Consider the following 24,040-nt stretch of genomic DNA (forward strand, 5'->3'; position numbering starts at 1 on the left):
GTTTTGAATTGTGCCACCTGGCCATTTCAGCCCCTGTTTGGTTTAAAAGGAATGCCAGTTCCTTTATCTTCTTCTATTTGTAGATACAAGACTTTCTGGGTACCTTGTACCAACTCTTAGATACCTGGTTAGATACAGATGTAATATAGTGGTGTGAAATTGTTATTATTGTAGTGTAAAGATAGTACAGATACCTCTGCTCTGATGCTGGCAGTTTATACAGAAAAACGTTGTTACTCATCCGTGTTACCCTTTTAATAATAATGCAGCGTGTTTTTGTCGCAGATCCTTGACGATGGACAGTCTCCTAAGCACAGTCAGTGTCAGAGTCGTGCTGTTCAGGAGTGGAGCGTGCAGCAGGTTTCCCACTGGTTAATGAGCCTGAACCTTGAACAGTATGTTTCTGAATTCAGTGCCCAAAACATTAATGGGGAGCATCTCCTTCAGCTGGATGGGAGTAAGCTCAAGGTAATTGACTGACTGGACTTCAAGACTAACTGTAGTATTTGTTGTCACTTTAGGTAATCTTAAAGGAAGTAAGAATTTGGGCAGAAAGCAGTGAATCCCTGTGTGTGCAGTGGTGATTGATAGACTAGAATATAAACAGAGTGTAAAGCCACAGCAACACTTTAAGAAATTCCCGTATACACTTGGTTTCAGAAGTTTCAGAAACAGGGGGCATTTGCTTTGTGAAAACTCTGGGTGTACATAATGTACCCGTATTTGCATGCGTAAATCATATAGCAGCATGTATAAGTGATATTTGCATGCACATATTTCTCATCCAGCTCTGTTTTGCGAAAGGGCGATTCAGAGAAGATAGTAAATAGGCATACATCAGAAGTAGCAACTGAAAAATGGATTAGTGGGGTACTGGAGGCATAAGCTGATACCAATTGTACTGTGTTAGAACTAAATACAGTTTTGATGTATAAAGTATGCATTGTTTCTTGTAGTGAAAATATGAGCCTACTTTTGCCAAAAATAATTACAGGAAGGAGTTGTGGGAAGCTCAGCAGATCTGAAAGTCCAAGTTTGGTGTTTCCTTTCTGAATTTTTTTGCTGGCGTTTCACTAACTCTAGGGGTTTTAGAAGAGAGCAAGTGAACTTTTGACTAAGGCATAACAGTGAGTATTGGGAAGTCTTGTTCTATGTAGACTTCGATGACTTCAGGCAAATAGTTTAATCTTTATTTGCCTTATTTCATCAATGAAATCAACATTGGTGGTGGCAATGAGATCTAATTCTTTAATATTCTAGAAGCAGAAGGCATGGAAAGTAGTACAGAAGTGTGTTACTTACACATCAGTAATGTATCTGAGTCTGTCTCAAATTTGCTTAGTTGTTATAGTCTTCTACCTAAGAAGAGTTATTACTAGAATATGAAAAAAATTGTGATAGATTAAACTGTATGAAATTCTTTTTCTTTTTTAATTTTGTTATCCCCACCTCAGGCTCTTGGTATGACATCTTCCCAGGACAGAGCAATCATTAAAAAAAAACTAAAGGAAATGAAAGCATCCTTGGAGAAAGCTCGCAAAGCTCAAGAGAAAATGGAAAAGCAAAGGGAAAAGCTTCGGAAGAAGGAACAAGAGCAACTGCAGAGGAAATCAAAGAAAACAGACAAGTCTTCATCAGATGCAACAGAGGGCACTAATGAGCAGTGATAAGCAGAAGTGCTGCTGCTGTGTCAGGAAAGTGGAGGCACTTCAAGGGAAGAGAAACTCATATCCACTCTGGTGCCCCTTCAGCTTTCTTGTATTCATTACACAAGAGTGTGTACAGAGAAACGGGGCTATACATAGAATGACTAGGGAAATTTATATCGTGTAGTTTTATTTTCCCGCATATCCAGTTCACGCTCGTTGCTGTTGCCATGTGAAACAACCCCAGCCCCTTGGTTTGTTTGTTGTTGACAGCTAACAGATTTCATATTTGTGTGGCGGTGTTTCCTTCCAAACTACTCTTCTCTATTGAGCTCTATGTGTTTGGTCACTTCAGTAACCAGCATGATGCCGAGGAGCATGGTCCACTGCTTCACCTCTTCTGAATAGGATGGCCAGTCAAAACGATCGGTGAACGTTTCTTCAGCTGGAGTTGTGCTCTGTCTGATAAGAGTTGACTTAACTTTCTAACTGGAAGTTCAGCTTCTTTACAGTGTTTGGATACTCAGTTCTGTCTACTGGAGTAAGTTTCATCTTGTGTCAGTACCTTGAAGTGACACTGCTCTGGAAACACAACTGTTCAGTGACTTCTTATTATACACTGGAGATAAAGACAGGAGAGCCGATATTCCCCCTGGGTAAAAGACAGGAGGTGAAACTTTCTGTTAACTGTACAATAGTTAATCCAGGAAGGAGGCAAAGCCTTAAATGATTATGTGGGTTTACACAGAAATCTGAGGATAACATTTATCCTTTCGATATCTGAGCAAGGATGAATTTCTAACTAGAGCACAGCGTATAGATCTGTATAAATTTCATTGTGCTCCCAGTGTGTAGGCAACTTTCTTATAGCACACTCCGCTTTCTTTTTCATGTGTTTTGAACAGAAAACTGGGCTTATTTTGTTTTGGGGGGAGGGGGGGAAGTCCAAGAAAAACACCACATCTTCAGATTCATTCTCCAGTAAGCATTGGGAGAATAAGCTTTGTGCTGTGCTGTTATGAAGCTGTTGTTGGAAACGATTATCAAAGTTGAGTCTGCTGAAGATTTTCAGTTTTTACAGAAGTGCACTTTAAGAAGAAGAAGATGAGGGATTCTGATTAAAACTAAATTCAGTACATTGCTGTTAAGATCAATGCTGCCATGGAGGTGACAGTTACTAAATCCAAAGCTGCCATATATTAACTGTTTTGATTGATGTGTTTAAAGAATTATCCCACCAAAACCTGAATTTTTGGGCATAGGCTGTAGAATGTTTTTATGGCTTAGCAGTGGTCGTATTACATCCTTCAGAGATTTCTGTTTTCCTGGTATATGAGGCCATCGGCGAAGCTTGCTGCGTAGTTTTGACTATGACAGAAGCAGTGTATAGCTTGCACTGCGTGGTGTTACTGCCTCTGACGAACAGTATTAAAATACACAGTATTTCTTCAAAAGAATGGGCAGACAACAGGCAAATATCCACAATGAGAAGCTAGAGGTATTAGTGTACTGCTTTATAGTCAAAGCTAACTATGTAGCAGCATTTATAGTTGAGAAACATCACTTCCCTTTCATGCATCCTGGAAGTTGCAGTCTTCATCTAGGCATGCCAACACATAAATTGTTTAAGATGTTCATGCAAAGTTAGAATCTTGAACTTAAAAATTTGCCAGCCTAAAAAATGCAAATATTGAATTATTTTGAAGAAAACGTTTGGTTTAGTTTGGCTTGGCTTCTCTTCTGCTCTGTACTTTATGGCATTCAGATTTGTATCTGTAAAGTTCTCTGAAACTCAGATTTGAAACAGTTGGGGTGCAATGTTTATAGTCAAATTTCCTTTGATCCTAATAATTTCTTTGACATGTAAAATGGTCTGTAAACTGAGAGAGCCTAGTTCATTTAAAATTAATACACAACAAATCTACTTAGCAGTAGCTTTATTTTTCCTTCCAAATCCAATTTCTACAAGTTTCTGATGTATATTTTGTTCAGATCTAAAAACGAAATTGCTGTAAAAGATACTTCCTGATATTTCTAAAGGCTTGTGATATTTTTCTTGAGATAGACCGCCAGCAAAAAAACATACCTGCTAACAAGAATTCCACATTGCAGTGAATCTTTTTGCACTCTTTGTAGGAGAAAAATTATACAAATGTTTAACAGCCTCGTAAAACTAGCATTCTGTTATTTTAGGAGGTTATCAATTTATATTTGAGTAAGAGGAGTTATCTGGAAAAAACTGGAAATTTAATATTTTAAATACAATGTTGGTAAATGCATTCAATGATGATTTTCTTTTTAAATTATGTTTACATTGTAGTACTGTTGAAGTGGTTGTATATAGTAATCTAAGGTGGTGTCCCTCTTTTATGTTCTTTGTTTTCTTAGAAACCTGAGCACACTGCTTGGCATTATACGTTGAGTTTTCATTCTTGCTGCTTAGAACAGTGCCTAGTTAATCTCTTCGTAAATCAGATTCTTATTCTGCAGAATAACTAATTTGACTTAAGTCCTTTAAGTATTCAGGGGGAGTTTATTGCTTTGTGGTAATGTTGTTTTGTTATTCTTGGACTGAAAAAACCCAACAAAAACCTAACTTTAAAAAAACCTAGTAGGTTAAATTTAAAATAAAACCATTAAATGCATTTTGATCAACACATGAAAACTAAGCAAACCAAGCAATGTCAAGAGTTTTGCTCTTCTTTCTGTGATAAAAGAGATTTATGTGGTTCCTTTTATTAAGTATGGTAACTCATTGTTGGGACGTGCGGAAATGTCACTGGATACGAGATGTAAAGCACAGTTTGAAACTTTTGTTACTGTTCTATAGGACCTTTAAAGTTGTGTTGCATTTTTCCCCTTGTATTGTGTAATGACATATATGAAACAAAAGATACGGATGTCTCATCGTTCTTAACTTAAACTTCCTGTAAACCAATGCTAAGTCAGACTAATGTGGGGTTTTGATGTAATAAGAAGAAACAAATATTCCACGCTAAATGACTGGAAAGACTTTCTCTTTTGGCTCACCTGCAAAGGGAACTGTCGCCTACTTTTGCGTATTTATTTGTAGAGCTAAAGCAATTTTGAGTATGCTGGCTTGCCTGGCCGCCTTTAAACTGCTGTGCAGGCAGTGTGGTGTTTCCATGCCTCTAGCCGTACGTCTGTGTCATCTTTACACCTAGGTGACCACAGCAGGCTGGTGAAGTTAACTTCTCCCTGGTTACAATGGTAGGCCAGTTCTGTGAACTCTAGTTCTGCTCATTGCTGCGGTATTGCCGGGTTGTGAATATATCGAGCCTCTGAAAGGGTGAAGAAAGGAGAGCTAGCAAAAAATGGAATTCTGAAAAATAGAAAATAAAAGATACAACACTGCAGGTTACTTCAGTCCTAAAAAATCTGGTGTTTATACTGAGATTGTGGAGAGAGTGGTGGCTCCTTGCTCTGTCCAAATCAGCCAAACATACTGACATTACTCGCTTCCAGCTCATATTGTCCCGTGTGGTGGGGTGCTGCACCTATGCGACTTCTGTGTTAAAACTCCCAATTCGGTTTCAGTCTGCCTGGGCAGATCAGGACCAGGGCATGAGGAAGGAGCCAGACCTGTTCATTGCAATGCACAGAGTATTGCCCACTGCTGTTTGCATTTCACCCACCGCTCTGAGCAGGTCTGGTGGGGGTCACTGTAAGTGGAGCCTGTTCTAGATCATAGGTTCGAATTGCACAGCGGAACAGAAGCCAGTAATAAAAAGCTGAACAGAGTTAGGTGATGGTATCTCAGTGTATACAAATACTTTTGCATTTTTTTAACTTTCTAAATTTTTTTGCAAAGGCATCTATTGTGCCATGACTCCAGTCTGCTGCAGGGATACCACAAGAACTGAGGTTTTACTAGAATTACTGAGCAGCTTTCATCTGAAGCCTGCCAGTCCTCAGCTCTCATTGACATTCAGAGGTGCTTGACACTGAGCATCGGGGTTCCTCATACTCCATTGCTTCCATCAAAGCCTCCTGTCCTCCTGAGCTGCTCCACCTTCACCTCCTGGCTCACGGGCTGGTGAGTGAGAGGTAAGCAACGTTGTGTGATTTTTGAGAATGAATTGTGTTCCACTTTTAAGTCAGAAAAAGAAATGCCACCCTTGTTGATAGTGCAGAATCCAGTTCTACAGTAGGAAGGAAGAGGATCATCATGTAGTTGAGTACGGCCAAGAAGTACGGTTCCAGGTACTAACACAACACTGAAAATCAAAAGGAAAGGTTTGCACAGATTCCGCTGTAGTTCTTTACAGCATCTGCACTGCAGTCTGTACTGTTTCTTGGTGCTGAAATTTAGGGGAGGTTTGCAAGAATTAAGTCTCGTGTTGATTTCTTAGCCGTGTGTTTACAGAGAGACAATATTGTCAAAGCAAAAGTAAAACCTGATCTTGCTCATTTTAGGTGTGGCCTCATCCCCTGCAGTATCATCAAACTAAGTGATAGAGGGGCTGGACCCTTTTAATAGCGCTTCCCTCATTCTGTGTTCTCCCTCACTTGAAAACCTCAGGAAAACTATGTCATGGTCCAAAATACTGAAAAAACAGACATTTGAAAAAAGCAGCACGTATTTAATTAAGTTGTAAGTCTTTAACAGTCGAAATGGACAGAGTGCACAGAGCAGTTCGGTGGTTTTGGTTTAGTTTTGTTAAATTAGTGATTGAAAATAATGAAATCAATTAGTCTTTCTAGAAATGTTTAAGTGATTTGTTGCTTGATTCCCTCTTTAAATAAATATGTATGGTATTGTGTGTGTGCATACGTATGTACATACATGGATATTCATACAGATTTAGACTGCAGCAGCAGCAGTAAGCACATAGGTAGCTGTGCGTTACAGGGCTGTAGGCCCCGGGGCTGTCTGCAAGCTCGGAGGAGCAAAGCGCTGCCCCTTGGTCTCACCAGCCTGCTCACCCCTGTCTGTGCTGGTAGCTTTGCTCACTCGTTTCTTGTGGGGTTTTATGTATTTTGCAGATCAGAAGATTTTAAAGTTTTGTTAAAACCATACACAGAATGGTCCTCTGCAGGTCCTTCTGCATGTTGTCCTCAGGTTGGCTTTTTGGGGTGGGAGGTTGGCAGGAGTGATTTATTGGAGTGTCAGTATTCTAGGAAGGAAATCCTTTTTTATATTTTTAACCCTAACTTCGATTTCTATTGGAGCGCTTTCAGCAGCTCGTTGTTGAGCAGGATTATGAGAGACATCCGAGGTGACTTACCCACTCACCACAGCGGAGCGTGGCTCATCTGCAGATTGCCCAGTCCCTTTTGTTAACCTCCCGTATGGATTTTACTGTACTTCTTCCACCTGTAAAACTGATTTTTCAAAGCTGCGACACCTTAGTCATGACATCAAGCCCTCCAATCCCTCATTATAAAATGAGCTTTCTGTTACTAACCAGCAGTACTAACTGGTACTTTTGCTTTTGGCATTAAGTAATGATTTAAAAAATGCACGTCTTACTGGAAGCTTTGGCGGTAGTGCCTTGAGCTGCCTGTTTCTTTGGGAAGTCTGGACTGTGTTAAGAATGAGCCATGAGGTTTGTGAAACCTGGTCTGCTGAGCTAGGCAGGTTTTTCTTCTTCCAGAGCGGGGAGAGGTGGGGAGGGCTCGCAGCTCATGAGGTCGGGTCCAACCCGCATAACCCGGGAGCCTGAGCCTCCTGCCGGGTTTTCAGTGGGAGCTTTGTCACCGACTCCAGTGGAAGCGGGTTCGGGCCCCGGTGCAGAAGCATCTGACGGAAAGGGGGATCCCAGGGCACCAGATGTAAGGACTACCCAGCCCATTTGGAAGTGGGGAGTGCACAGTGAACCTCTTCTGACTCTATACTTGCCCATGCACATTTACTGTCTGAACAACTGCTTTTGTATTTTCCAGTCATGTTGCAATGATAACTCACTGGCCACTGACAAGTGTTGGACATACTGCTAGAAAACCAGGCAGCTAAAAGACTAAAATGCACTGTGCTCACTGTAAAAATTGGCTTCTTACATTGTTTCTTTTTACATGGTTGAAGAGGTGGTTGCGCTTCAGATTTTTTCCTTTTTCTTTTCTTTTTTTAAAGAGGTCAAATGTATATGAAGTGCATGTTATCCTGAACTTTTTGTTTGTACATCTTGGTGTCTGATCATCTGCATGAAAGACACAGTAGTGCCATGTCTGAGCTTGTTCTCTTGTGCTTGGTTGATATGAACTTCTCTAGATTGTTGAGTTTTCCCCAAAATAACTTTGGTTAATATTTAGTTATTGGGAGACATCAAAACAAAACATCATGGTGGCCCTTTCTTTTCTTACAGTTTAAATACAAACAACAAAGCCTTGTGGTTTAAAGTTAATTTGTTAGTGTAAATAAATTTCTTGCCAATGAGTATTATTGTTGTTAGACAACGAATGCAATAAAATGAGAAATCCTGAATCTTTATTAGAATTTGTATCGAGTCCTCACTTTCCTGCCCGTTTGTTGGTCATTCCAGAAGAAATAAGAAATGGTGAGCGCGACTGGACAGCTGTTGCTGCAGGGGCCAGACGGGGGGGGGGGGACATGGGCCTTGCCCTGCTTGTTCTTTCCTTCCTTCTGCTCGGTGCCGAAGACGATTTCAATCCCAGCTCTTGGCCAAATTGGCATGATTCACAGGCCTTCAGGTGGATCTTGTTTACAATCTGTAATTATGTAAAAAGAAGTAAAAAAAAAAAAAGAAAGTAAGGAAAGAGAATGGCCTTTTTTCTTCATATGCAGATGAAACGTAACGTGCAGTCTTTTGCTGCAGGTTGATGTAAAAATGGGCTGCCTTCACACTGATGCTGGTCCATGTTTGACTGTTTGGTATATAAAAACATTTTACCGTTTTACACTCAAGTGTAGGTTAGTTATAATGGGCACTGTATATGTTCGAAGTACAGCAGTTCTGCTGAACATGTTTAATATGTCTTTATTTATTTGATTTTAATAAAGCATTAAATTAGGGAAAAGCGGAGGGCACAGACGGTCCAATTTGTGTAGTCATTTCAGTGGATTTACATCTGGCAGAATCTAGGCCAAATACTCTGCACTTAATCTGTCTAACCCAGTCTCTGTTTCCCAGCGGCTGAATCATAAAACTTACTTTCCGCTAATATGGCCATCACCTGCAAGAGGACAGAAGAATCCTCAGTCCATAAAATTATTATCTTAATTAGAATAGATATATAAAGAGGCTGTAAGTCCACGACTGACATGTAAAATGTGTCTGCTCAGCAGCTTCCTAAGCCTGGAGCCATCTATACGTATGTCCTTGTTTGTGCAAGTTGTCTCAGATACCTGCAGTTTGGTTTCTGAAATGCCCAGAACTGCTCCAGACTCTACAGCTTGTAAAAGGTGATGGCTTATGCCCTCCTCCGGGTTGCAAGCCCGGATTTTCCCTGTGCAGGTTACCTTGTAAGTGGGAGGCCGGGCTGGAGGTGCATCTTCCTCCACTGCTGTTTCTGCACTGAGGCTGCCAGTGGGTTTTATCAAGTGGTGGTTTCATGCTGAGGGGTAGAAGCTGTCCCCCGGCATTGCTTTTGCTGCAAAACGCGTGCTTGCTGTCTCTGTCCTGCCCTGCCCAGCACCACTCGAATGCACGGCGGCCCAGCTGCAATTCCCACCTCCGCACTGCGAGGCTGGGACACCCTTAGAGGAGGCTGGCAACGGGCTTCCAACCCTCCTTGCCTCAGGTTAAAATTCAAAATTTTACTATTAGCAATAGCAGGTACTAAGTCCTTCCTACGATCTCTCTCCTCTCAAATGCTTTAGGAAAAGATAAGGCCCGTTGCTTGCGCATGCTTCTGTGGGCAGACTGCTGGGAAAGCCTTCAGTACAGGAACAGTTCAAAAAAGAGGAAAAAAAAAAAAAGCCAGTGACGAGTGAACACGTTCTTTATTTTCTGAAAGGCCAAAACCAACAAAAAAGTAGAAGTTTGACAACATCCAACAACATGTAGATTTGCTCATTTGAAGATGTTCTGAGCTACTGGAAAACGTGAAATTAATGTTTAGATGGGTTACTTCTACCACTGCTGAGGGAGATGCTGGCTGTTACGCTTCTACAACCAGAGAGTACATCCAGGACCGGCAGAGTGACTGGTTGGTATTTCGGCTGTGTTACTGCCCCTGCTGCAAAACGCTAACTCTTTAGAAGACGGCACTTAATTCACTTGAGAACAAATAGCGGCACAAGCCTAAAATAATTATTTTAAAATGCTAGTGGAGGACGTTGATGGCTAATCACAAGTTAATAGCCCAACCTCAGCTTATTGTGAGAACTTCCTTCACAGCAGTTTTCTCTGCTTGGGCTTTGGGAACAACGTCTGTTCCTCAAGGCTGAAAATGGATTACAAGTTCCTGTAGGAAAGCACACCACTTCCCAGGGAAGCTGAAAATGTCCTGCAGGGAGAAAAGTTGCTAAGGAAGGAGCGGCAAAGCCAGGTACGGTAAATTACATTCTCAAGTGCTTGGTGCAGTCAGCTGGTGCCACGGGCAAGTCCAGCAAAGGGAGGAGACAAAAGCCGACCTCCTTCAGGGCTGGCTCCGCTCGGTGGAAGGGCCGTCTGCACGCCGTGGTCAGCAACGCTTGAAACCATGATCCGAACGGATGAGTCTCCGTCACCAAAGCCTTCATAGGCAGATGGTAAACCCTGGGCAGAGCTCAAGTCCCCAGATCAACTGTGGGCATTATGGAGAGGAGCTATGAACACAGTTTGTGCACAGACCTGCTAATGCAGGGCCGTGCCCAAGAGACCAGGTCAGCCAGCCGCATGGTTAACCCTGAAGCTCAAGCCTCCCCCTCTAGGCATCGCTAGACCCCTGCAGCATGGGCTATTTGTGTACAAAACATCACAAATACCGGCAACCGCTACTGCTACACAGGGGCGAGAGGGTTGTCTGGCATGGCAGCAGTGGGAAGCTGCTGGCATCGGGAAGGGCGCAGTGACCGAGCTGACATGCCGCTGGCTCAGCTCTGAAACCTCGCACAACTTCTCGCGCCCAGGGACGTGCCTTACACCGCAGTGCCTGTGCCAGCGAGCCGGCGGCAGCACGGGGCCTCGGGGTGGAGCAGACGCTCTCCAGGGACGGGAGGTGATGTGGCAAGACCCGCAGCCCACTGCAGCTGTGCAGAGGAAGGGGGACGGTACCGTCCCTCACGTACAGCAACGCAGCCCCAGCCACGAGCCCTGGCCCCGACTCCTTGCTCTGGTTAGAGCTGTCCCTTTCCCTCGGAGAAGGAGCAGTAACTCCTTTATACCAGTGGATGAAAGCCATTAGGCTTGTTCGCGTAGAAAGGAAAGGCCAAGAGGTGTCAGCACACACATTTGCTGTTCAGGGCCACTGCTCACCCAAAGCTCAGCCCGCAGTAACGCCTCCTCTCAGCCAGAACGGCAAAACCCAGAGAGAGACAGATGAAGGTTTGCACATACTCTGGCTCCTGTCTCAGTGTTCGGGCCGCTACAGAGCAGGTTATTTGCTCTATCTTGTAGGCAGAAGTGCTCCTGTGTTTTCAAAGTACTGGACTTTCCATGTACTCTGCAGATTAGAGGGGACTGTGGCTGGTGGTGAAGCAGATTGCAGGAGGGAACCGCAAAGCCAGAATAGCAATTAGCACCCAGGGACTGGCTCTTTCTCCTCCTGAGCTTGTGCTTCCCGAGCAGCCTGCCTTTTTTCTCCACACAGTGGTGGAAGAGCAGCAGCGAGGAAATGCTACGGCATCAGCTGAAGGATGCAGAGGGGATGGTGGCCTCCGGGCAGGTCTGTCTGGGGACACCATTCGGAGGGACGGCCAAGCTGCGGAGACGTGCCAGCGCAGGCAGGCGCAGGCAGCCCCGCGGCAGCCCTGGCAGGGAGCCGCCACCACCAACGCCGAGCCCTTACCTGATGCCAGCATCTCTCGCAAAACCCGAGCGGAGATCAGAGGTGGGAACTCGGCGGGGGAGCAAAAGAGCAGCAGGAGGTGCTCTGTGAGGAAGGCCATCTATACTAATGAAAGAAGAGCTCGCTCCATGGGCAGGAAACCAAGTGGTGGCTCAAACAGGGGCTTCTGCCAGACCGGCGTTTTGCTGTGCACACTGGAAAGCACAAACTGATTTCCAGCTTCAAAGGACACTCAGTTCAGTTTATTGCAAGTGATTGCTAACTAACACCATTCTAAAAACACCAGCTGATGGAAACCTGGATAGGTCTTTTAGTAGTGCACAACATTATCAGTAACCGCCGCTGGATAAAGGTGCAGCGGGGGCCCGTTCACACAAGCACAGCGGGAATCGGCTCCGTACGGACTGGAAGTTAAGCACAGAACACGCGTGACCAGTAGTCACTGTGGCAAAGTGCCTAGAAACGCTCCCTTTGCTGTGACAGACAACGTTAACTGCTAATGCGCTTTTCACTGAAGGTGCTCGGGAGTTGTTTCCCCACTCTTAAGAAAAAAAAGGCTTTTTAAAAGTCCCTTTGGAAGACTGAGTAAGAAACTACTCCGAAGCGATGCCCTCCTCTTTTCTCAGTAGGATTTAAGACAAATTCATGAAACTGAAGTAATGTTAGGAAATAGCTTAAAGGGGGAAGAGGGAACAAATGAGACTGAAATAACATTTATTCTCCTTCCAGTTATTTCAGAAGCATTAGGGAAAGCCAATGGGAAGGTTCGGAAGACGAACCCTTAGCACAGTCCCTGGGAAAGCCCAGGGGTCGGTGACAAGAAAGTACACCACACTGGTAGTTAGCAATTGTCATTTACAAAATCAGTTTTCTCTGGAGAAAAAAAAAAAAACCAACAGAAATCGAGTCACAACAGATAATCAGTGTCTGACAGTTTAGTCTTTTGTAATGTGAATTTGAACTTCAAGGTTACCCTTTGTTACTGACATGGGGTCCTCCCCATTACACAAATAAACTAATTTCTCACCTTCAATTCCATTTCCTTTACTATTGTGTAAAACTCTCATTTTGGAGAGGAAGGCTAAAATACGTTTCCATGACTCTAGTTAACCTTTATTGGAACAGTCTTGTTGTTAGCAAAGCTAGCAGAAACTAAGTGAGCTCCCAAGGAATTAAATCCTTTCCACTGCAGCAGATCTTACCCGCGACGAGCTATAGCTCACAGTAGAGAGCTCTGTGGAAGACTGTGCCGATGAGCAGTTTTCCCTCGTAGACGGATGCCACCGAGCTTCCCTGCAGCACAGAGCCGCTGTCGGCGTAGACGCGCGTCACCACGGGCTCCTCCGAGAGGATGCTCTGGATGCGCAGGACCTGCCGGAGGAGGGGGATACGTCTGCTGAAACGGCCGCGGGTGAAAATCCTCCGTGGATGGAGGGAACATCGGTATGTTAACTTAAACAGATTAGTTAGTTAGGTTGATCAGCTGCTGATAACTGCAACCAAGTGATTCCTGTGATAGGGCCACAATTTCTGCTTCAGTGAAGCATGGTTCGTGAAGACTGATTTTTTTTGTTAAGCGGGTGTGCAACAGAGACTCCACCTCAGTAAGTAAGGCAGTCATCCCCAGTGCTAGGCATGTGCAGTTTTTTCCAGCCTACGAGTTACTTAATACTTACTTTCATGCTTTTTCCAGACAGAGTAAACTGCCTAGTATCATAAATCTACTGCTACCCAACACGATAATTTTAAAAAGTGTCTTATGGGAAGCTTCAGACAAGGCTGAAATCAAACGGCCACCAACCAGCCCCCTGCACTCGCGGCTGCTAGCGCGCCGATGCCAGTACCTCAGTGATTTCAGAAGGAAAGAAGAATTACAGTGTCACCTACTGATGAACCACACTTGCACAGATAAATCATTCCAGTGTGAACATTTCTGGTCGTGCTTTGCACTCAGTCAATTATTTTTCGTTTGGCAAAGAGGTGCTGGCGTGGTAATTAACACGGTTCATCAAGATCTCATTGCGCAGCCACAGCTGCACAGAAAGCAGCCTGAGGAGCCCAGAATGACTGAGCTACTGGGTGGAAATTACTCAGTTGTCTCCTAAGGATCTGAATAGGTATTTGTTAGTGAGTATACGCTGTTCAGGCTTTCCACTTGAGAGCAGAAGCTATAAGCTGGAAGCCAGTCGGTCTTTGCTTTCACAAAGGCTGGCCAGGCTCTTCTCTATGTAATGCAGAGTTAAGTTATACCAGGGCGATCTGAACAGAGCAACTTTCTGGCACAGACACAGCCAAGAGACCAGTGACGTCTCCCAAAAGGCACCTCAGAGGCAGGCAGATTTTCAGGATCATCGTAGAACAGCTTCATCCCATTGGGATGACATCCTATCCACACGTCTCCAGTGTGAGGGTCAACAGACAAGTTGTCAACCAGAGTGTCCAGCTGCAGCGCCTATCCATCACAAAGGAAAAAGAAGAAAAAGAGAGAAGTTAAAGCGATCGGAAGTCCTGGAAGCAAACTATAACACGATCAATAGACTTGTCCAAGACTGTCATCTGACATAACTTAGACTGATTTTTTTAAAAGTATTTTCTCCCCAGTGCTGTTTTTCTTTTCCCCCAGTATGCTTCATCCCCTCTTCTGTGCGTGAGAAACCCCCTTGCTGCTCTGAGCTTCCCCCATCAGCTGCATTCACACCTACGCTCGTCTTGATTACTTCAGCGCGCTGGGGACTGACCCCCGCTGACGGAGGCAGACTTCCGCTGCGGCTCTACAGCACGCCCGAGGATCCCTCTCTGGATGCTGGTCTGAGGATGGAAGACCTGAAGCTCTGTAACAGGGCGCGCAGCACCTCTGCAAACCCACGGCAGGAGCCATCCAGACCAGAACTTCACGCGTAATCAGGCTGAAATCTCAAGCATTCACGGGGACTAATCTGTCCAAAAGTCATATATACCTCTTATTTTGGAACAGCAGCACCTTACCTTCACATGGGTTAAATTCCAGTTAGCATGTTTTTCCATAACATGGACATTATGATCAAATATATCTGCAACATAGATGTACCTTCAAAAGAAAGCACCTCTTAGCAATGCGTATGAGTAAGCAGACACCAAAACCAGTCAGTTCCTGCTGTGCAAGCCCAGCTCTTCCCCTGGGGAACACCAGCTCACAGTTCTCACACAGCAATAGACATTGCAAGCAGGCCACAGGGCACTGAATTGAAGCCAACCTGCTGAGACGCTAACGTAGCTTCACGCTCTGCCCGTTCTCCCATTACGACACTGAAGCAGGCCCTGGACTGTGAGATCCGCAAATATGCTTTTTTTTAAGATCACCTTGTCTACACCACAGGACTGGTTAATTCAGTCAAACAGACTTTAAGACTGTAGAGCATTCCCCACTTGCAGAAATCCTGCTCCGTTAATCCTTGCAAGCAATATAAACAAACTTCTGTATCAGCTGGTTAAAATGCAGCAACCTTTGATCTTATTGCATATAAACTACCACGCAAAGCAGCAGCAAAGATTGCCTCTAGTTACCGACCAAGACACATGACTTCTGCTCTACAAACCCTCCGTATCGCTTACACTGTACAGGTGGCACCTTGCCTTACATGAGCCAGTTTAGACACTTGACCACAGAGGTACCGCGTGTACAAATTGGGATTTCGGGATTCTTTTGTGTGATCAAACAAAAATCTAAGGCAAGGAGAAACTTACTTTCTGTCAGGTGAAATGTTAATTCCATTGGCTGAATAAAACCCAGCTGCTACTTCTTTAACTTCTTTTGGACTGTAGTAAACAACGTTTGACCAAGTTAAACCTAAGAACATCTCCAAGAACATCAAGATGAAGTCGGAGAAGTAGTGGTCATTGGTAGCATAGAAGCTGTCTGGTCCCATAGCTACTATATCATTCACACTAAAAAAATAAAGAGAGAGGGAGAAAGATAAATAAAAGAATGAAATGAGAGGTATGAAGAAGCGTTGTAGGACTGCCCACAATCCAGCCAGGACATGGTCATCCCATAGGCATGAAGGGGCTGCAATTACAGAAGGTACTTCAGATAGACACCGATTTATTTAGATGCTTTTGACCTCTATTTTCTTTTACATGAGCCAGGACTGTGCAGTGCTGAGATGTGAACAGGACCATAAGGCATCAGCTAGAGATCTGGCTACCTGTCCATAAGTCCATGGAAATTTTTCTCTCTTTTGATTACATTCAACGGGAAACCAGAGAACAGGTAGGAGTTGTGACAACTTTATCTATCAGGCTCTGTTTATCTTACAATCATTTTGCAGTAGGACAGACCAAGAAAATTTTGCATGCAACAAAAAAAAAGAAAAAGCTAAAAGTATGTTTATTTTTACAGTGTAGCAAATTCAGAATAATAGAATATCTGAAGATTCATATCTGCAATGATCGGAGAGTGGGTTACATGAGAGGAGAAATGGATCACTGGCATCAATCACAGCAGTGCTTAAGACTGATTTAGTGATACAACTATTACAAATCTCATTTACAGAAGAGATTGGAGAAACACAGTTTTTGATTACACAGATAAGAAGTAATCAATAAGAGAAACAGGAAAGCTGGTTAAAGAGAAAAAAATCTCATATTAATAATACCCTAAAACCAAAATCATCCTACTTTGGATTTTAGCAAAGTGGTCTGTTCTTCTGGGGAAAGACAGTATTTGGCTCCAGTACCTTGTCAGAAGGTCGTGTCGAACGGTTTTCAGGTGTACGAGAGAATTGTCATCTTCTACAAATTTAAACAGTTCTACTGTGCTCTTCTGATGGGGGTGGTTCACAACAAAGAGGTACATGGTGTTGTCTTAAAAAAAGAAATGGAAACAGCTGAATTCTCTGCAACAGTTTGCGTGGCTGAGCACCCACAGCTCTGAAGCAGCCTCTAGTACAGAGCACATGTTGGGTTTGGTGCATTTGTCTCACGGCTCTTCAGAGACAGAAGGACAAGTACCGAAGTAATGCAGGATGCCACTGCAACTGGATCCAGATCTCCACCTACTCTTCTCCCGGGCTCGCTCTACGGGGAACTGCTGTGTAAACTACATTTTTGTTATTTCTGCCAAGGAAGAAAGAAATCATGGCTTCACCCTTGTGCCCAAGCCGCTGGGTTTTGCAATCTGACACACTACAGTGACTGGTTGAGTGAAATAGCCACAGTCAGCTGTGAAGGAGGGCTTGTAGTCCAGCCAGTTTGGGCTCTTTGGTTTATTTACCGTATCCCCTGAGAAAGCCGAAGGAGCATCCTTCTCCTGTACTCTGTGTAAGGCTGTAGTCCTTCTGCCCAGCCCTTCTGGTGAGACCCTGAATTAGGCACCACCGACTTCTCCACCACCTTCCCTTAAAGGGTGACTGTATGGGGACGCAGGTCAAGCTGCAGCAGTGGTTCTCTTTCTCTTAATATCTGCAGACTTCTAATTGCCCTGCTAAAATCCCCTGTGAAAGGAGAGGAAGGAGAGCATGAAGGGTATTTTACTGGTAGTCAGAGCCTGCCGTAGGAGAACATGTCTTGGAGAGGAGAACATGGCTTGGCCACAGAGTACCAGAGATTTTGGTAATTTACAGAGATTTGATAATTTACTGTTTAGCCACAGAAGTCTCCATTCTGGTCACTACTAGTCGGTGAAGCATGTGTCTCCTCAAAACCCTTGACCTCAGGGTGACACAGATGTAAATTGGTAAAATAAACTTTGTGTGGTTTTTCAACTCCTCAAATTTTTCCCATGTTTTCTTTCCTTTCAATATGTAGGACATCTTTTTGTCCCAGACAGCCTGAGATTATGTGCAAAGGTGTTCGGTTTAGCAGCTGACATTTAGAAAAGAGCCCAACAAAGATAAAAAGCCCGAAAACCTTTTCCTGTCCCAGCAAGTGCAGGCCATTGGGGATGCAAAGCAAGGCTGCAAAGGGGTTTCTGTTTGTGCTCTTTAGGCTGAGATTTGCCACCACCTCGAGTTAAAGATCTCTTTACCCGTGTCTACGTAGGTGCTGATTCCATGCGGGTTAAACGATGCCAGATCAAACCCTCGGCTGATTCTCAGTTCCACCGCTCTGGGATTGTCTTCGTTCAAATCCATCAAAAATATTTCACCTGGCTTGTCTGGCGCGAGGCTTTTTATTCCTGGATATTTCAACCCCTGTAAAATCAAAACATAAGAAAATCATTCCCGGATAAAAGGCAAAGGGAAGCATCACAGGGCTGAAAACTCTGGAGCCTTGTTCGGGCTTGCAAGCACACGTCAAGATGTCCCTCCGCTTCAGCCCGCCGTGCCACAAGGGAGGTAGAGGCACCGGCTCCGCTCTCCCTGGCGAGCCCTTAATCGCAGTGCGGAGGGAGCAAGCCGCGTGGAGGGCACGAGGAGCCGTGCCCAGGGCACCAGCCACCACCCAGGCAGCGGCACTGCTGCCACCCGCTGCAGCCACCACCCAGGCAGGTGCTCCCCGTATGTCGAACCGCTCCGCGAACAGACACGCTGGGGAGACAAACTGGAAGTACGGCACCACCGAATGCATCCCCTGCGGTAAAGCCACGGGGAACTGCAGCAGTGCGGCAGATCACAAGTTCTGGCATGAATTTTGCAACGTTATCATTCCCTGGGTGTCCCTGGAACACGTAGATGAAAACATCAGCTTTTGTTTTAGAAAATAATCACTAGCCGTCCTGATGGCAAAGAAAAGCTTGAAAACCTGTGTCCTAAAGGCTAAAAAAAAAATCAGGAACAACAAAATCAACACACAAAATCTGATTGTTTTTAAAGGTAGGGAATTAACATGCCGTCGTAACAGGGGAGAGGTTTGACATTTCAACATTTCAAGGAAGCAGCATGAAAGAAATTCCAGGTTATGTGGGCAGATAAGCCAGTGCAAGAGGATACATGTGTCAGAGCCCCCACCACCACTTCAGTGTCAAGAACTGCACTTGCTCAAGCAGAAGGAAATGCCGGCTAAGCCGACACAAGTCTGGGCCATTCCTACGGAGCCAGCCAGCCTTGTAGAAAAAAAGGGTCCATCCTGCAATTTTCATCCATGGCTTCTGTGGAGAAGGAAGCAGGCAAGCCCCGGCACGGGGAGGGGGCATGGGCACTTACGGAGCTGATGAAAGCCAGTCCATTGGGAAGTATGTCAATGTCCTCTGAACCAGTTTCTGCAAGACAGAGATAAACAGTTTTTTTCAGACGACATGAAATATTTCCCATCGAAAAACCTCCTTTTCAGTACAATTCCAGCTCTCATGAATGTCCCTCTCTGATATGACTGCACAAGCGATGAAGTTCAGCAGAAAAGTTCGCATCACACTACAAGTGGTAGCAGGAGGCAGCAGCACGCCAGGTTAGGAAATAGTACGGGGCTTCACCTCTTCCTGGGGGCTTAGGGGTGCCCCTGCGGCGGCCGGGCCATCTCCTGCCCAGCTCCGTGTGCCCCGGGGCGGCGCGGGATGGATCACCCGCTTTTGACGACAGTGTTCTGCAGCAAGCAATTAGTGCAGATGACAAGATTTTCAGGGCAGGACCGTACCCATCACTCAGCCCGCACGCTTGCGTAAGGCAGCCCTGGGAATTGCGCACACTAATTCCCCTGGTTGAGCTGGGACGCTTCACTAAGATGCATTGCCCAATATTTAGTTAAAGCTCTCAAGTGACAGAGAACCTACGATATCTTTAACAGCTAAGGGCTTTAATAGTTAGACCACACTTTTAACTGCGGGTAATAATTTCCAATATTACCAGTTCCTGTAGTTCCTGTAATATTCTTCCCTGCTAGGAAAATAATAAAATAAAATAAAATAAAATAAAATAAAATAAAATAAAATAAAATAAAATAAAAATCCTTTTAGTAAGAACACTAGAGCAATTTTAGGCTTTGATCAAGCACTCTCCATTGAGCTTCTAGTCTGATGCTGAAGCACATTTGCCATCCCACATTTTCACCGCTCCCCTGAGAAGCCTCCCCTCCCTTCTCCAAATCACCAGCACAAACAGCATTCCCCACAAGCCACTTCCCAGACGATGGCTGGATTAAACCCACCTGGGAGCATTTGCTTAAAGGAGGAAATTGTTCTGCAGGTTTTCTTTAACAGAACCACCAACACAAACATTTTCCACCCAGCTTGCCCCATCTCTCCACACCCGCTGCTGCTTGGCCATAGACCACGCGTGTAACCTTATGTGGGTCACACCATCCCTGGCACCTTGGCACCTCCTCACAAGGAAGCGCCTGCAAATTCGAGCTGGCTTTATTCTTTGCTTTTATGTAACTCCTATTTATCCTGGCACTAATTTGGCCAGGCTGTAATTTATCCTGGCGCCGCCAAACAGCCCTTGTGGGGAGGAACCAGATCCCCAAATTCACCCGTCCAGGCAAGTTCCTCCGCAGCTCAGCCCGGGGGAGATGCGGTGGCATGACTTCTCCCGGAGGGACAGGGGACAGGGCCAGCTCCTCCTCAGCCTCAGCAAGGCCCTGCTCCACCCGTTGCACTAACGAGCGGAGCATCCCTGCTTTCTGAAGAGCAAAAGGTCTGAAGATGCATTTGGGGGGGGGGGCAGCCCGTTATCCCACCTCCTGGGTTTTGCTTTTGAATTTTGACTGGGCTCAGGCAGAAGGCAGACGTCTGTACTGATGTGCCCAGAGACATTTAGAGCCTGCGTTTTCCAACTAAAATTTTGAATTTGGTTTTTTTCAACTCAGCTCACACCCTGGTTTAAGCAACAAGCTCCTTTTCTTTGCCCCAGCTCTTGGTCTCTCCAAGTCTGGGTTCGTTTATAAGATGGGGTTAGCAGCGATTCCCCACTTCCCAGGATTGCTGCAAAGATAACAACATAAATAAATGCGGAGAGGCTCAATTACCATGGTAAAGTGAGTTGGACAGACAGCTTTTACTGGCAGAGCGTGCTGGTGAGTAAATAAACAGAGATATAATCATTTATCGCTACTGAATTAGTGAGGCTGCCAAGCAGAAAGATGAGCAGGCTAATTGGGAGCAGATAATTAAAAGGTACAAGTTTCCGGTGGAAGGAGCGTAACGAGAGCCTTGCACCCAACTACTTCAAAAGAAACTGCCCAGCAAAGCACATTCTGGCCACTTCTCAGCCAGGTCCTAGTATGTGTGGAAGAGAGCGAGCACCGCTGGAAGAGCAGCGAAATGCTGATTCAGCGCAATCCTGCTGAGCAGGCACTGCTGAGGCAGCGAGGAGGGGATGGGGATGCACAGCCGGACGCAGGGAAGCTCCCGGGCTCTCCTGTGGGCCCTGATTTGGGAGGGCTCTGGGCTGCTGTCGCAGGTGTTACATGGGACAGGAGAGTTAGGAACGGATTTATTCGGTATCAATTACCTGCACTATATTGCTTAATTGTATCACCGAGCCCAGCTTGTCCATGGGATTATCTGCATAAGTAGCGTTTTAAAAAAAAATTAAAGATACTGAGAAAAATTACTGTTTACCCTAAAAACATTATTTTTTTGTTCTTTATTTTATCTTAATATGATGTATTCCATAGATGCATCCAACAAAAAAACCCACCTGGATTTCATGTCCAAAAGCAAGTGACTATTTATGTCACCTGTATCCCATGAATTGTTCCAGGATGCAAGTATTTCTAGCAATTTCTATAGTAGCTTCTTGAACTTCAGGAATTAGTTCAGGACATGTGGTTAGTTTATTATAAACCAGTAACATGAGTAGACACTCATATAATTCAGAAGATACTGTTTATTCGACAAATATAGCCTTTCCTACATATCTGTGAATGAGGTTTAGGACAAGCTGCAGTTTTTTATTGGTTTGTTCAATGTTTGCATCTGCGCTTACATTGCACAATATTTGAAACGCAGAACAGATCAAAGTCTTTAAAAAAAGAGAGAGACACAGAAAGGATGAAATTGTGCAAGAAGAAAAGGGTCCACTAGCGAATTTTTCCATTTACTCTGGGTTTGCTTCCGTTACTATGGATGCATCGCTTTTAACGTCATTACAATAGATGGTACCAGACATCTGTTCTTCTATGTATAGAATGGATGGTTCAGAGCCGATCCAGCTCACTACCTATGTCCCACTTAAGAGGTCAGAAGGACTGGTTTAAAGACTAAAATAAAGACAGCCTGTTTATTCAACTTTATCATAGCATTTTAAAGGAAAAAGGCCCAGGAGGACCACGATGTCCATGTAGAAAGATATCCTTACACAAAGTCACCCACGGGAGCAACCTTACAGATCTGAGCGCAGCAAAACCCCTGGTCTGAATAGGGCTACCTAGGCAGCACCTAGACGTTGGGGCTCCCTGGTCTCCCTGAGTAATATAACCCCCCCAGTCATATTAAATGAATTTTGGAAGACATGTATGTGAACATGCCAACTTTTAAGTTTGCACAAATCCTTTGTTATTTCTCTTTCTGCCACATCGGACCTGCTGAATTACATTTTGGCATTTTAATTTTTCCAAAGAGCAGCAAACGACCGAGCAAAGGCAAGGCAAGGTGCAGAGCTCCACGTGAAGGGACAGTGTTACAGGAGCACAGCGAGAAGCAGAAACGAAGCTCTGTACATTGATCTGCCGCTGCCTCTGGGCAGAGCCGGGTTCTAACAAGTCACCTAATCTCCATGTTAATGTCAGGCACCAAAAATGAGATATTGTTCAGAAATTAAACACAACTGTATTTGCGATTTCCAGCTTTCCTTCTTTCCTCAACAGAGCCATCATGTTGCAAAAAGTCTTGTAAAGATTGCAACAGTGATATGCTTGAAAGTATTACTCAGAAATCTTTTTTATATGAATCACCATCAACAAGCGTTATTCAGAGTCTTGTATGAGTAAATTACAGCTCAATCTAGAAGACGTGGAAAGTTTTTTCAAATGCAATTTCTTCTGCACATAACCTCAGGCAAAGGAACTCTGCGCACGCTCGTTCATGGCAGTAATTTGACTTTACAAAGATGTTTGATTCCTGACACAAGGAAGAAGCAAGATTTATGAAATCAACACAGTGATTCAGGAGGCTCAAAGGCAAGGCTCTTAAAACTCATCCAATGACTTTTTACACATGCAAAATCCAGGCAAATTTCAACAGAATTCAAGTCATTTCGAAAATACTAAGGAGGAGAAAACCCCCAGCCATTAAGCCTGTATTAAGTTTAAAAATTATAATCTAGGGGAAAGGGAGACACAAAAAAGCGATCAATTTTAAAGCTATCCATTTTATACTCTGGTTATCCTAAGAGGAGAGAAAAAACCAGACAGACATATTGCCATGTGCTAAACCCATGACCCAAAGTACAAAGTCAACATTTCAGCCACTCTGTTAAACCTCTTCGCAAACCAGACTAAGATGACAAATATGACCCCTTGCTCTTTAAAACCACACCGCTGCATTGCGCAACTGCACCCAGCTCCTGCCCGCTGTTCGCCCAGCGCGGTACCAGCCCGCTCCTAAATGTCCGCAAAACGAGGCACTAAGGCGGGCGACCCTGGCTGGCATTTAGCAGCCGCTCCTTCGCCACGTGTCTGTGGCCTTCTCCCAAAGCTTCCACCCTTGCAGCATGTCCTGTCTTCAAGATGTCACCAGCCGACAGCCACCCTCGAGAGCCAGCACACCCTCATCTAAAAGCCAAAGAATTTCCTAAGTGGCTGAGCAAAGGAGAAGTGTTTGCAAGGTACTCATTTTCAAGAAAAGGAACAGAAACATTAAATACCAAAGGCAAAAAGTATTACACCAAACTAGCTAGTTTTTCAGTGTAATTTTCTTCCTGCGGCTTCCCCCTACCTCAAAGTCCAAGTAACAAATGAAAGTCAAATTAGCACTTTGTTTTCAGGATCAGGCTTGGAAGCTGGCTTTAAGAAGCAGTTTCAAAATAAGGCTGGACAAAAGCAATGCACTCAGTTATTTTGAGCACGTACCGATCCCCTTAATGAGCCGGCAGTTCGGGAGGGTTACCGGGGCTATTTCCCGTGAAGCATTGAGTCTGTTCCTGCAAGGGGAAAAAGGAGGGTTAACAGCACACAGCCAGTTTTAAAACAGGTAACATTCCAGCGTAGCTTTATCTTAGTTTTACTGTCTGCCGTATCGCAGCAATAAATTAGCTGTAAAATACTGAATAAGCAAAACCCAGAACTGACAACAGCAGTTGCTCCAAATCACTGGGATGGTTACACACGTCCAGGGATTAAGTGATTCTCCTACACTGAGTGTCTTCAGGAACATGACTTTGTTCATGAGCTTCAGGAACAAGCTTTCGTGACCCACCACAGCTCAAACGACAAAAAAAACATAGCCACACTTTCTTCAGGTTTCAGCCACCTAAATAGAATAGCACCCTGCAGTTAGGACCAGCATTTCAGATGAGGAGAGGGCGACCTTCTACCCCAACCCACGGGCCATTTTTGGTGACCAGGCCACCAGCGGTTGCACTTTCTTCATTTCTTAGTCCACGTTCAAAAATAGCAATAGCGTTGTTGCA

The 24,040-nt window shown here is 44.5% G+C and overlaps 2 protein-coding genes across 4 annotated transcripts in view; one reads left to right on the top strand and one right to left on the bottom strand.

The window, feature by feature from the left end:
- PPP1R9A (protein phosphatase 1 regulatory subunit 9A) overlaps positions 1 to 8,028 on the top strand; it is a 155,457-nt gene extending 147,429 nt beyond the window's left edge. For both annotated transcript variants that reach the window (XM_075492851.1, XM_075492852.1), the window contains exons 18-19: positions 286 to 468; positions 1,455 to 8,028. In XM_075492851.1, coding sequence (XP_075348966.1) covers positions 286 to 468; positions 1,455 to 1,667 — 396 coding nt within the window. In that variant the 3' untranslated portion in view covers positions 1,668 to 8,028. The remainder of the gene's footprint in view (positions 1 to 285; positions 469 to 1,454) is intronic.
- Positions 8,029 to 8,079: 51 nt separating this feature from the next.
- The window catches only part of LOC142405439 (serum paraoxonase/arylesterase 2), a 281,937-nt gene continuing 265,976 nt past the window's right edge, over positions 8,080 to 24,040 (bottom strand). Inside the window, exons 3-11 of one of the 2 annotated variants that reach the window (XM_075492858.1) lie at positions 23,481 to 23,551; positions 18,680 to 18,735; positions 17,563 to 17,728; positions 16,274 to 16,400; positions 15,282 to 15,482; positions 14,544 to 14,625; positions 13,882 to 14,010; positions 12,761 to 12,929; positions 8,080 to 8,336 (exon numbers count right to left, since the gene is read on the bottom strand). In XM_075492858.1, the coding sequence (XP_075348973.1) occupies positions 12,771 to 12,929; positions 13,882 to 14,010; positions 14,544 to 14,625; positions 15,282 to 15,482; positions 16,274 to 16,400; positions 17,563 to 17,728; positions 18,680 to 18,735; positions 23,481 to 23,551 (991 nt within the window). In that variant the 3' untranslated portion in view covers positions 8,080 to 8,336; positions 12,761 to 12,770. Of the gene's footprint in view, positions 8,337 to 11,941; positions 12,432 to 12,760; positions 12,930 to 13,881; positions 14,011 to 14,543; positions 14,626 to 15,281; positions 15,483 to 16,273; positions 16,401 to 17,562; positions 17,729 to 18,679; positions 18,736 to 23,480; positions 23,552 to 24,040 lie in introns of those variants that run through there. The other variant, XM_075492859.1, reaches the window with a different exon arrangement.

This window comes from Mycteria americana, chromosome 2 (assembly GCF_035582795.1).
Source record: "Mycteria americana isolate JAX WOST 10 ecotype Jacksonville Zoo and Gardens chromosome 2, USCA_MyAme_1.0, whole genome shotgun sequence".
NCBI lineage: Eukaryota > Metazoa > Chordata > Aves > Ciconiiformes > Ciconiidae > Mycteria > Mycteria americana.